The sequence below is a fragment of the Colias eurytheme genome, chromosome 3, assembly GCF_061535395.1.
Source record: "Colias eurytheme isolate Ceu_HAF_F1 chromosome 3, ilColEury1 Martin Lab GWU primary, whole genome shotgun sequence".
Taxonomy (NCBI): domain Eukaryota; kingdom Metazoa; phylum Arthropoda; class Insecta; order Lepidoptera; family Pieridae; genus Colias; species Colias eurytheme.
This window is the reverse complement of record NC_142982.1, coordinates 3801180-3814406: the sequence shown is the minus strand read 5'-3', so window position 1 is coordinate 3814406 and position 13227 is coordinate 3801180. Positions and strand designations below refer to the sequence as shown.

Here is a 13227-nt window from a genome sequence, read left to right as displayed (position 1 = left end):
TGACAGAACTTTTTTCCTATGTTGGCCATATTCGAATTCGATTGATTGGAAATACTACTATTTTGCAATTTATTATTCTGATTTTATGTTTCACAATGAAATACTTAGACATTCTAAAGCGAATTTACTTTAGTAGACATCTGTATAAGGTTGTTTATTAATGTACTCTTGCTCGAATTTATAGAATTTCATCTTATTAGACAAAATGTCTATATCAGAGGAGCAAGATGATTTTATTTTTCGGCCACAACAACATTTAGATCCTAAATGGTTGAATCCTGACTTACAAGAAGCTTTACATTGTCCGGACGCTCTCTGCACATTATTTAATAGTTTAATTCAGGATAGAGAGATCTATTTCGACGCCGGAAATGGTCTAGTTAATGGTGCTGGTATAACTGCTAAGCTTGGTGATAGTGGGAAGTATTATTGTGGTCTTAGGGTAAGTTAATGAAGTTAGAACAATTTCCTTATCTTTTATTTCTTACATTCATTTTTCATTCGTTCTAATTGTAAATACTTTGTACTTAGATTCTTTCATGCACATGTTGTGATGGACTGTGTGGTCCTCATTCAGGATGTGCATGTCCTCCTTGCACTGCTTTATCGGCTGAGGAAGAACTTCGTGCTTCAATTCAATCTAAACTTGTTGCACCACCCAATACTAGTCAAGTTATTGATGAAATTAAGTGGAAATTAGACCCAGGTGAATGGTCTTCAATTTAGTAGCTTTCTGTAAACATATTTAGAAATATGAATATCTACTGTATAAACTTCGTTTTCATTCAGCATTTTTATGTTGTATGATATACAATATGATAAAAAGTACTTCTCTTGATTATCCAAAATGTATAATAGATAAATTGATAAGATTTTCAAATAGTTCACTATTTATCATATATAATGTGAAGGAAAGAAAATTAGTTATCTGTTTTACAAATAGGCCCAGAATGTCTTCAAAGTGTGATGGAGTCATTAATTTGGGAGCAGCGTGGGAGAGCCATACACACAGCTGTGACCTGCCCATATATCTCACAAATAAGGCGCCTAATTGTCATCTGTCATAGACATCTTGTTGCTGTAATAAGGTGAAGAACAATCCTATTATATTATTATTTATAAATTTGAAAATATGTAGCTTATACATTTATTAATAGGATCCTAACAGGTCATACATGACTAAATGTCTCACATGGGTTGTTTTACAACTGCTTGTAATTTATTATTATATTTGATATGAATGCAAAGCAGTACAATAAAATTAGAAAAAGGTCATAACATTTTACTTCTATATTTCTTGGTATTATTTATAAAATAATACAATTCATTTCATATGATGATATGATCTTAGGGAGCAAAATCATCACAAAGAACCAAAGAAAGTCAAATTGGACAAAGCACCTCACGGGGTAAGCAATAGAGCTCTGAACAATGTTGTGGCTACTTTGAAGAAACCTGTTGAAATTTGTTCAGAGGCACAAGACGATAGTGAGGAACAAACTGATGATTCAGAAAGGTATGTAAAAACATGGTGCCTATGACTTTCCTTTGTTTACAAATATGTATGTCAAAACAAATATTTATATTACATGATCTGTGGCTTTGACATGGGACATAAAATACTTATATAAAATTCAGAAAACATTATAGCAACAAACTTCACTCCTTGTAAAATATTTGTATAAAATGATCAACTCTAACACAGACTTACATCTCTTGTACCCTCTAGGCGTTTACAAGTATGCTAAAAACTTATCACAATTTTATCTCATGTTCATTAACCAGGACACTGAATGTCCTGACTTTGATCTATGGTGGAGACAAATAAAACATCTTCATCTAGCAAGACAAAATATATCTGTGAAGGACTGGTGAAATATGATATTAATTTTATTTTGCAGTGCGCTTGCTCGTGTAGGAGCCAGAGCTGCCTTGCGACTGGCTCTATCTCTCGTAAGACGCGCCTGGCGGTGCGGTGAAGACGCGGATGTATGTTCCTTGCTATTACGCGACGCATTGGAGGCCGTGCGAGCGTTGCCCGATGCAGCACTGTATGCTGGAAACGGACAAACGAGTATTACGTCACAACAAACACCGCGCTCGCAGAAAATATGGGCGGAAGTTGTGGATAGTGCAGCCAAATTCTTGCATCAAGTTGTTGCAGGGTAATTTTTTATTTTTGCATTTATTACTGTACAAGAACAAATAGTTTTGTTTCAGTAATGATTTTATATGTTTTGGAATATAATTCGTAGTTTTCCTACATCACTTTATATTCATCCATTTTATTAAATAATTTTTCCAGGGAAGTTGGTTGTAATGTACCACAAGGAGATTGGCGAACTTCACTATGTGTATGGGTTGAACTGTGTGCAAGAAGAGCAGAGTTACCTGCCTTACTGAAAGCAGCTGATGTCTTGGTTACACTACCACCTAAACAAAAGCGACAGTCTGATAACAGGTAACAGAATTGCAGTGTATAAAAAAATATAGTGCACATAATGTGTTTTGTAATCCTGACACCTTATACCTGCAATAATGTGTCAGAAATTCCATTTTTTATAACCCTTAATATATAAAAAAACTTTTATCAAACACATGAATGAATTGGATATTTATTCTCTACATTATAGGATAGTATTAGAAGAATGCACAGCACCATTAGGACCATTTCTAAAGAGGATGGCAAAAGTATCACCGCCAAATCCCATTATCAATTCTGAACCTATGCCTGAAGACAACATGACAGCAACATTTCTTAAGTAAGCTATTTAAACCTACTACATTTAGATATTTAATTTAAATTTAAATTTTTATTAAATGTCTTGTTAATTTTTCAGAGAATTAGAAATACCAAGTGGCGATGGTCTCATGAGTGTGAAAAAGGCGGGCATTGCTTTGTTATGCCATTTGGATAGACTTGGTGCTCCACTGTTACCACCTTTGAAAGGATTTGTTACAGTGAGTCAATAACTATAACATAAAAAAATATATAATTATAATATTAATTATTGGTTAACTTAATTTAGAAGACACAAGTAGGTAGAATATAATTACCTTAATTTTGCATAATGAAAATATAGCTGATATAATTTTATAACATATTTGCAGTGTACAGAGTCAGCTCAAGAAGTAGTGTCAGTTGGTGTTGGTCCCATTCAACTCGGAAGTTTAAGAGTCCAACAAATAGCGTGTGCTGAGAAATTGGCTTTACTTCTCACTCAAGATGGCGTCATATACACTCTACCATATGATACACTAACACCTCATTTAGTGCCAGGTAAAATATGATTTATGATTTTGTAAAATTAGAAATTTTAGTAAATAATTACAGGTATCTGAAAAATATAAAAAAAATTATCCAAATAAATTTGTGTAATGTTTAATGGAGTTTTTCTTAAGGTTAATAATTATTGTTGAAATTCAATAGAGAAAAGAAAGAATTGCTCGTAATTATAAATATGTGGTTGAATTAAGGTGTGTTTTCATTATGTTCTCTGAATTTATGCCCTAAAAATATTTTCTAAAGACGGTACTATGTACTATTTCTCGAAATAAAATTCAATATCCATCGACTTCAGGTCTCGAAGGTTACACCATAGCGCAGGTAGCGTGCCACCCCACGGGCCGACACTATTTATGTCGATCTACATGTGGTGGGGTATGGACGTGGGGTTCGGGGGAAGATGGCCGCCTGGGGCATGGGGATACAGCCAATAGAGACGCTCCACAGACTGTGCACCATTTGGCACATCATGAAGTGGTGCGGATCACCGCGGGACCGGCTTGCAGGTACTGTGGTATATTATTCTATGTTTGGTTGGTGTTTGTTAATTGAGAAGTGATCATTTGTATGAAGAAGAATATGATGAAAGTTATGGTTGGGGCAGTGGCGGTACGTTCATACAAGCCGAAAAGCCCGGCTTGCCTTAGAAATTCGCTACGAGACAGGAAAATACCTATATTCACGTTTGAATATTCGCGCGCAATGAGCAATTCATAATCTGCTCCGAATTCAATGAAAACTCACCTACAATATAATATAATATGTATAATACGCCTCGCATAAGACAATGACGAATTCGAGTAAACTTTTTAATTTCATCCTTCTTGCTATCGGAATAAGGTCGTACCTTTTATTTGGACGTTACAACCTAAATTCGATGGATTATAAACAGTGCGGTGTCTCGCTTGCACGCGTGGGCTTTTACCGGGCTTTGCGCTCATCTCTTCTAACGTATGATATTTCGTCGGAGTAGATACATACCTAGCTATAGAACTCTATAGCAATTTCTAAGGGAAAAAAGGCCCGGCTTTAACAGTGTGAAGATAGTTACGATTGCGCGAACGAATGTCGTGAATATTATTGTTAAATTATAGTTTGTTTGAGCGGGTGATTATACCGGTGTAATTTAGGTTAAGTTTTTGAATTTTGTGGTAAAATAAGTGTCGCGACAGCAGATTGTGTTGTAAATTGTGGTGGTTTGCTTTGTGCTCAGCGGGGGAAAGGTGTGTGAATGATTTTACATTAAACTTTACTGAAAAACAATTAATTTCTTCATCAAAACCAACTCCCGATTTGTGCATTACCGAAACTAGTAAGTCACTTAAACGAAATTTTAATTGTAATGTTTACGAACGATTTCATGAATGAGAATTACTTAGAAGAAGCCTTTCCCCAGCTGTTGAAACTTGCACATATTTTGTTAGTTACAATTCCTGCTAGTAAATAGGTAGTATAGTTCTTCCACGGAGCGTGCTTTCTCATCGTTAAATCGTATTCATAGGTACGTATTAATTATTAAGAAATACGTATAAGTATTTATTTGGCCAAGAACGCCTTTCTGTATTAGGTATCAATACTTGCCATAGAAAAGTAGCTGTTAGGTACTTAATTGAATTCTAAAACAAACACCTACTTTCTATAATTATTCCGATGTTATAAAATCTTTCCTTCAGAAAAATTGGCGTTTTGAATTAGAGTATTAATGATCTGTACAATTTTATTAATAATATAATGTCATACAGTTTTATATAATTTATCGATTTTAATGATAAACGTTTGACTCAACTGTTTGAGGGCGCGCATGAAAATTTAAAAGATTTGATTCGGTATGTAATATGTTCACGTTTTTTTATAAGTTTTATAACGAACATAATTACACAGTATACCTAGGTAGGCATCTTATTCATGAAAAGGGTACCCATCAAACACTTTGAAAAATTTGGACTTGCCCAGTCCTTATACCCTAGGCACGCCACTGGGTTGGGGATTCTATGGAAAACAAAAAGATGCACTGCAAAGAAAGATATTTTGTTATTTACATGTATAGACTCTACCACTCCTTTTGCACATATTGAAAATATTTTTGGTAATATACTGGCGATCATTGGATCATTGGTTTAATAAAAAAATTCTCATCACAAATAATATTTTGATACAGTGCGGTGATCACTTCACGCGGTGCTCTATATACTTGGGGACGAAGCGCCCAGGGCCGCTTGGGACATGGCACTATCGAAAACTGTCTCACACCACAACCGGTCGCTTTCAACGCTCACAATATTGAGAGAATCATTGATGTCGCTCTAGGTTTGTTCTCTTATACCCTAGAAATAAGTTATTCTAAATTTCGACATTAAATAACAACTATCATTTTATAGAAAAACTCAACTCTTTTTAAATTGCAAGAGTTGCCTGCTACTCTTCACATTAATATGTCAGTCATTTATATTAATAACTATCGTGATAAATTTGAAGTATATTTAATACAATAATTGAATATCGACTCTTTTTAAATATTAACAAATAAGTACCACAATACTTCAGTTACCATACTCATTCTTTTAGTAAACGATACTTCCAATACCCATTCCCGCAAATTTACACAAGATTACACAAAACATCGCACACAGCGTGGGGGGAGGGCCAAACACTCTGCTGCACATGGGAGGGCGCGGTACAAGTGTTCGGAGACAGCGAGGGCGGGACACCACGTGCGTTATCCGCGCTTGCGATGTTCCGAGTCACGCGTGTGTACACGGGCGATAATTGGCATGCTGCGCTCACTGATGGGTATGTGGTCTATGTAGATATTAGTTATAGGAAAATACTACGGACAATAATATTATTGCTTTATAGTTGAAAGATGTAGATAGGTTATAAGCGCTTTGGGAGCACGTTGAAATGTGGTTTATTAGCCAGAATTGAATTCAGTGGAATTGAATATGAGCATGCTCATCATATGTGGGATATGTAGGTGTATATATTGTATAGTAGACACTTATGGCTAGACTGTATGGTTAATTTCGTATTGCTGTTTTATTTTACAACAATTGTTATAAAATAAGGGTTATGTTATTCGAGTTAGCATATTATGTTTGTATGTACATAAATTTTCTTTTAAGATACCTCTTCATTGAGAAAAGTGTTAGGGAAATATAAAGTTATAAAAAAGTGGATGTTTGACGATTATAATATGTTTTCAAGTATTCAGGCAATCAGGGTTTTATTTTTCATTAATTATTTGTTGTATGACATGATTGCGTTTTTCGCTTACAATAATATGATTACAATATATTGTGTAACCAACCTTGAAAAACAATAAGGATTTTGGTTGCAGTCATAAAGTGAATTTGACCTAGTTAAAATTTAACTTTAATTGTTCTTGGCAGATTTATAAATAGGAATTATAAATTATTTTTAATTTTCAGGGGTCAAGTATACACATGGGGCAAAGGCGATGGATATCGATTGGGCCATGGAAACTTTGAAACATTTAAAATACCTAAACTAGTGGAGGCCCTTCAAGGTATATTTCATAACTAATAAAAATTAAAATATTTAACGATTTTCTAACATACTTATATATTTTTCTTTGTTATAGGTATAAAGATAATAGACCTAGCATTGGGTGCGACGCACGCAATCGCTATAACATCAGATGGACTTTTGTACGCATGGGGTACACACGAACGCTCTCAGATTTCTAACCCGACTCCTCAGCCAATACAAGTTTTCAACCCATCTTTTAAGGCAAACGGTAATTGATCAACATATAAGCCAAAGAAATTAAGTTAAGGTACAAATTGTACTTATATATTTTTAATTTGATTAAAATTTTCAGGTGTTTCGAGTGGTACGAATCAAATTTTAGCTTGGAGTGAAGAGAATCCAAGGGACCTTCCGTCGTCAATGCCTTTTGTTATTGATCTATCTGAAAACACATTCAAGTAAGTTTCTTAAATGAACCATATTGTATTGAAGAATGTATATAATGTAATTTTAATGTTGCATCGTATTTTTTTTTTTTCAGATTTTTAGAGAGGTTATTGAGAATTGCTGTTGAACAAAGTAGTGCAGCTAATATGAAAGAAAACGAATGCCTCGCCATTTCCTGTCTCAATCTGCTTCGACTGCAAGTACGTATCTAAAAGAAACTTACGAAAATAATAAAACTGATTAAAAAACGAAGTAAAATAGCTGCCATACACATAATGATATGACCTATATTATAATATCAAACTTTTTGTGGTTCGATTAATAAGAAGTTATGTTATGAAAAAAAAAATATCTATAATTGATCAGTATATTTGAAATCTTACGAAATAATAAATGATTTTACTTGCCTCAATTTCCTCTATTCAACGTTTTGAATAAAAATCTAAAAATATGTAATATTTATCTACTTAGGTACACGCGTTCCAATGCGCGCACGGTGATCTCGAAGACACTGAGGCGGAAAGCCGCTCTTGGTGCTCAGGCGTTCATGGCGCGCTTGTTGCACTAGCTGAAGGGCGTGCTGGTGCTGGTGCTGCGGCGGCTGCGAGACGTGCACTGGCTGCTGCCTGGCCCGTGTTACTGCCTACACCGCACGTGCGAGCGCATCACCTTATATCACTATTGCCGCAAGGTAAAAGCAACCTTATGTGTATGAGTAGAGGGTGCTTTTTGGAACGTAGCTGTTGTTACAAAGTATTGGAAAAGCGACTTTATGACTCGGCGAATAGGGGCGCGCCGCGCCCGTTCATTCGCACTTCCTTATGTCGCTACTGCTGCAAGGTATGGAAAACGCAAATGTGTGTTTACGTAAATAGGGTGCTTTTTCATAATGTCATAATAGTATTAAATATAAAATAATACGAGTACTATAGGTGGTACAATATGTTCAACTAATTTTAAAATATTTTTTGTTCAAGGATCAGTACCTGCCAGCGCGGGCGCGAGGTTCATGACAGAATTACTTGTGTGGTCATTGCTTGGAGGTGGAGGTTTAAAAGATGCCTTAGCTAACGCGCTGCAAGTTAATTCGTCTGATTCATATAACCATTTGCAACTAGATGAGTAAGTAATCGTTTTTTATAGCTAATCACTTTTAGCTTTTACCCCAATCATTCAGGCTATTAAGATACGATGTAACATTTTTATGTTTTTAGCGAATTTGACCAAGTCGATATTGTAACGGGACAACGAAGTCGGCCTACCACTACAATGTCAGATGAATCTGATGCAGTTCAAGGTAATGTCATGATTATAAATGAATTGTTTCACTTTAAATTGTAACGTCTAATGATATTTAATATTCACAGTGGAATGTGTTGAAGAATATCAAATAAGTAATGCGGCATCTGCGGATAACGGTTCGTCCGTTCCTTTAATGCATTTGGTAAGTAAAACTATCTTTGAAATAGTCTTATATGGTCTTAGATCGGATTTTTATAGCGAGTATTTTTTATCTATTTTATAGGTGAAACATTTAATAAAGAACACAACTTGTCAAACGCAAATGCATATAAAGTCGATAATGGACGGTGATATAAGTAAGACTGATGATCTAAAAGGACATGACACTGTTAGTCCTAGCTGTGATTTGTTGATACGTTTTCAAAGGTGAGTTTCCCTTTTATACACTTGAATTACAATTTAACAAGAACAGATATTTTTCCCAAATGTGTTATGCATAATATAAATAATTTTGTGGTATCACTGTGAATATTGTTGTATTGGAATTCTATGCCTACAAAAATTCACAAAATTACATAACATATAAAATTGCTTTATTTTTTAAAAGGTTACTATTCTGCGAAGCGATGTGGTCCCGCGGCGGACGAAGCACACGTGGCGGTGTACGCAACTTGCTTACTCAGTACGCCACATTACTGGCTGAGCACGTACAGTCGACTCTTACGTGTTTCGTACGTGCTGTACATACAGCGGACAGTACGCAGCTGACCAGCCTGTGTGATCTCATTAGTGCTGATATTGTTGGTGAGGTTTTGGTTTTTTTTTTTTGTATTTGAGTTATAATTGGGATAATTTATTCTTTTTCTTATTTCGTATTACAGTAGCACCTCGTTAAGTCGAACCTCAATAAGTCAAAAACCTCCAAATCTCGAAAAAATGTTTTGTTCCCTTCCCTTCAAACCCGAAAACCTCCGTTACTTGAAATCTTGACCCTCTGTTAGTCGAAATTATCACCGAGTCCCTCCAAGCCATTTTGGTACATATTTTCACTCTATAACTCGAAAAATTAAATTTGACCTCTGTATCTCGAACATAGCAACGTTTTATTTTACAACCTTTATAACTTGATCATTTGGAATTTATTACATATATTAGTGTTAATTTCTGTATAAGTAAATGTGTTAATAAGGTGTAATAAAAAAGTTCGTTAAAATAGCTATTTGCTGAGCTTCTTAGAAATTTTTACTAATTACTTATTTGTTGATTTCTGAAATTCTATAAATACCTGCTATGAATTCTATTTGATTTTTCGAAAATCTGAAAATTCACCAATCCAAGTTACTGTTATATAATGTACAGAGTAATCATAAGTGTATTTTATTCACAGGAAGAGTAGTAAGCGAATTGGCGGTGTGGGTGTGTTCATGCGCAGCTCGCTCAGCGATTGCTCTAACAGACTGTTTAGAACCCTTTTTAAAAATTATCCGTGCGTGTGATGAAGCTGCCAAGTCTTTACCTTCTGCTGCTAAACTAGACGCTGATCTCTTGGGCTGGCCTGCGTTGGTCTCTAGACGAAACCAAACCAATATGTTTGTTGTTAGAAAGTGAGTAATATCATAGACTAATTACTCAAGATTAGACTAATTACTAGATTCATATCATCATAGACTAATTACTAGATTCTATTAGTCCATGGTAATATCTAAATAAAACAAAATATTTTTGTAAATCTTATAAAGTGACTACGGTGTATTTATTACCTACAGGCATTTAGGGGGTTAATTAAAAAAATAAGTGAGTAACTTTAGCTAAAGAACTGAACTATATTAATAGTGTGAATTATTTTCAGATGTGACTTGCACAACCACAATAAAGAAGGTGGCTCATGGATTATCATAGCCGGATACGTATACGACGTAGAAAACTTTGAGTGCGCCAACGCGAGTACAGTGGAACTAGTACGTAAGATGCGTGGCAGTGACGCAACAGCTGCGTTTAGTACGGAACCGCACGCTGCGTTTCTGTCGCGTGTTACTGAGAAGTGTGTCGGCATGTTTACATCGCAAGTGCACAGCCATAAGTGTCAAGTGAGTGGAATATTTATAGAATTGCATCTTGAGTGTACGACCATACTTGTGTCACTAATTGTGTTCTTTATGAGAGAAATAAATAGATCGTTAGAAAAATAAATTTTAAATAATAATTGAGATGCACGGTTCTTATTTTCGAGTTCTTTTTTTTACTGAAGAGTAGTCCACTCTTCAGTGTCCATGCTTGCTTCAACCATTCCATGCGTTAAATTATCGCAAGCGTTAGTTCTTTTTTCGAAATTTGAATGTTAAATTGTTTTTTTTTTACAGGAGAATAAGTCAACCCTGCGCACGCACCACGTGCTATCATCGTGCGCGTTTCACCTGACGCTCGGAATGTCGCAGAGCGGTTTGCGGCTGGCCCGTTCATTACCAGTGCAACAAGCGGAACGGGACACTAGCTCACATGTCAACTCTGTATTCTTGAGAGGGGGACTTCAGGTATTAACTTTTTGGGCTATCTCGATATTGTACATCAATCAATTTTTAATTCATGACAATTATATTTATATAATTATTAAATCTGCACCATTAAAAAATACTATGAATTTTTTTTAATTAATTCGGTCATTAATTTTATGTTTAATCAATCGATTTTTTAATTTTAAATATTATTTAAACTTAATCGATCTAAAATATTTTTTTTTTTCAATACAGACATCCAGACCAGCCAACCCATTCGAAGAGGAAAAAGCCGAAGCCCGCAGTGGCTCCTCTACAGGCGGCAACAGCCCCGCAAGCGAAACCGCGCATTTCTCTAACGCGTTGCACGCAAGCACTGCGACCGCACTCGTGACGCAAAAGTCTAGAGTGCCCAAAGCGAATGTTGGACAAGCGAGCGCTGATGCGTTGCTACATGCGCTCGCCGAGCCTAAGTTACATGTGAGTTTATTATGTATTATGTAAAATTGTGTCATACAATATTATTTATCTTTACAGATAATTTCACAAATGCAGCAAAGTATCTTTTAAATAAAATGGATGGCAATGTAATAGATGTAATACAGTTTTTGTATTGGGGTTATTTATTTAATTGTACACGGTATTTTACAGCGGTTGTAATTCTTAAAATAATATTCATGTACTATATATTAAACATTGTATTGGTCCATTATATATTCCATTGATGTGATGTTATAATGGGAATGTAAATTTTAGGACCCCCTAGCTCTTCATCTTTGGTGGGCGTGTGAAAGACGCGAAGGTTGCGCTCCACACTTCCCGCCAGAACATCCTTTGGAAGAATTGAGAAGAGCACTATTAGCCGCTCTTCTGTACCACGCTGGGTTGAAAGAACACGCCTTAGCGACGGCTACTGCAGGTATTTTTAATGTACTTTTCTTTAGAAATATTTTTTTTACTCACAATTTATATGAAACAAAGCTAAAAAAACGATTTTTAAATCTCTTCTATCTCTTTTTTATGTGATATTTAAGTGTCTTAAATATTAATTGTAGAAATGGATAAAGGAGAAGTGAAATTATCACCAGCAATGTCGGAAATAGTTAAAGCAGTACAACAAAGTAAATGGACATTGATGAGGACAAGACAGCAATTATCTCGGGGTTATAAAGAGGTAAATTTTTTTACAATTTATGTCACATTTTTATATGAGTTACTGTTTGTGAATAAATCCAAATCTTATCAAATATGATATAAATTTTCGAAAAAACTTATACAGGTTTGCGCAGCACCCCTAGAAAGAGCTCGTTTCCTTCTGCACGAAGTTCGTGCTGCGATTTCACCGGCCGTATCAGCCTTACAAGAGCGGCCACCATCCCGTCGCTCGCCTACTTCCAAAATCATCTTCAGGAAAGTCATGAAATTGGCCAAGTCGCCCAACTTCAATAGGTGGTAGGTATCTTACAATTTTTCAAAATTTTAACGACTCTTTAAAATGTTTTTTTAGACAGGTGGAGTTGACTATCTCTTATCAATGCTTGAGAAATGTATCATTAACTTTTAAATCCAAATATCATGTATGTAAACTTGCTCAATTTTTTATGTCTGGACAACATTTTATTAATGGTTTTAATTTACTTTTATTGCAGCATGGAAACAACAAAAGAATTAAGAAATAGGCAAAATAGCCTGAGTAAGAGTATGCTAAAAGCAACTGGAAGTTTATTACAAGGCGATGCTTTATTAATCAAATCTACGATCGCTAGTCAGTCGAGCAAAACTATTGATGAAATGCAGCCTACTGTTTTTGAGGCAAGGGGAGATGGAGATGGCCTAAACCAATCGAAAATAAAGCCAAAAATTAAACAAATCAAACCTTTTGAGAAAGAACTAAAAAATGCATCTAATTACGATGATATGCGCCACGAAAGTAGGAGTGATATGAAGGAAAAAGAGGAATTACAAGAAAGAGATGACGATAAAACACCCACAAACGAGATATCCATGAGTTCTATTAACGATATCACTGATAATTCAGTGTTTAAAGAGTCCATGGAAAGTGAGAAGCAAGTTATGTTATTAGCCGATGATCTCAAGAATGAACTTATAATTGCTGATGAAGAAAAAGATGATGATAGTTCCGAACGACATAAGTTCGTAAACGCTTGGGTGTCTCGAATGGCTTGTGAAGAAAAAGGTAAATAATTTAATTATTTTTATTCAATCGGTATCGTATTACACGATAATATTAAAATGTCACGTAAACTGTCA

General features: G+C 35.2%; 1 protein-coding gene across 1 annotated transcript in view; it reads left to right on the top strand.

Moving 5' to 3' along the window:
* Nucleotides 1-77: 77 nt before the first annotated feature.
* HERC2 (E3 ubiquitin-protein ligase HERC2) overlaps nt 78-13227 on the top strand; it is a 53961-nt gene continuing 40811 nt past the window's right edge. Inside the window, exons 1-30 of the mRNA XM_090119442.1 lie at nt 78-442; nt 532-706; nt 944-1088; nt 1352-1516; nt 1902-2165; nt 2306-2461; nt 2634-2762; nt 2841-2961; nt 3112-3280; nt 3582-3792; nt 5445-5593; nt 5917-6076; nt 6715-6812; nt 6888-7043; nt 7128-7233; nt 7317-7422; nt 7694-7913; nt 8200-8344; nt 8437-8519; nt 8590-8666; nt 8748-8890; nt 9072-9268; nt 9852-10068; nt 10314-10551; nt 10825-10995; nt 11212-11436; nt 11713-11875; nt 12012-12130; nt 12236-12408; nt 12606-13153. Of these exons, the coding sequence (XP_089975568.1) occupies nt 206-442; nt 532-706; nt 944-1088; nt 1352-1516; nt 1902-2165; nt 2306-2461; nt 2634-2762; nt 2841-2961; nt 3112-3280; nt 3582-3792; nt 5445-5593; nt 5917-6076; nt 6715-6812; nt 6888-7043; nt 7128-7233; nt 7317-7422; nt 7694-7913; nt 8200-8344; nt 8437-8519; nt 8590-8666; nt 8748-8890; nt 9072-9268; nt 9852-10068; nt 10314-10551; nt 10825-10995; nt 11212-11436; nt 11713-11875; nt 12012-12130; nt 12236-12408; nt 12606-13153 (5266 nt within the window). The 5' untranslated portion in view covers nt 78-205. The remainder of the gene's footprint in view (nt 443-531; nt 707-943; nt 1089-1351; nt 1517-1901; nt 2166-2305; nt 2462-2633; nt 2763-2840; nt 2962-3111; nt 3281-3581; nt 3793-5444; nt 5594-5916; nt 6077-6714; nt 6813-6887; nt 7044-7127; nt 7234-7316; nt 7423-7693; nt 7914-8199; nt 8345-8436; nt 8520-8589; nt 8667-8747; nt 8891-9071; nt 9269-9851; nt 10069-10313; nt 10552-10824; nt 10996-11211; nt 11437-11712; nt 11876-12011; nt 12131-12235; nt 12409-12605; nt 13154-13227) is intronic.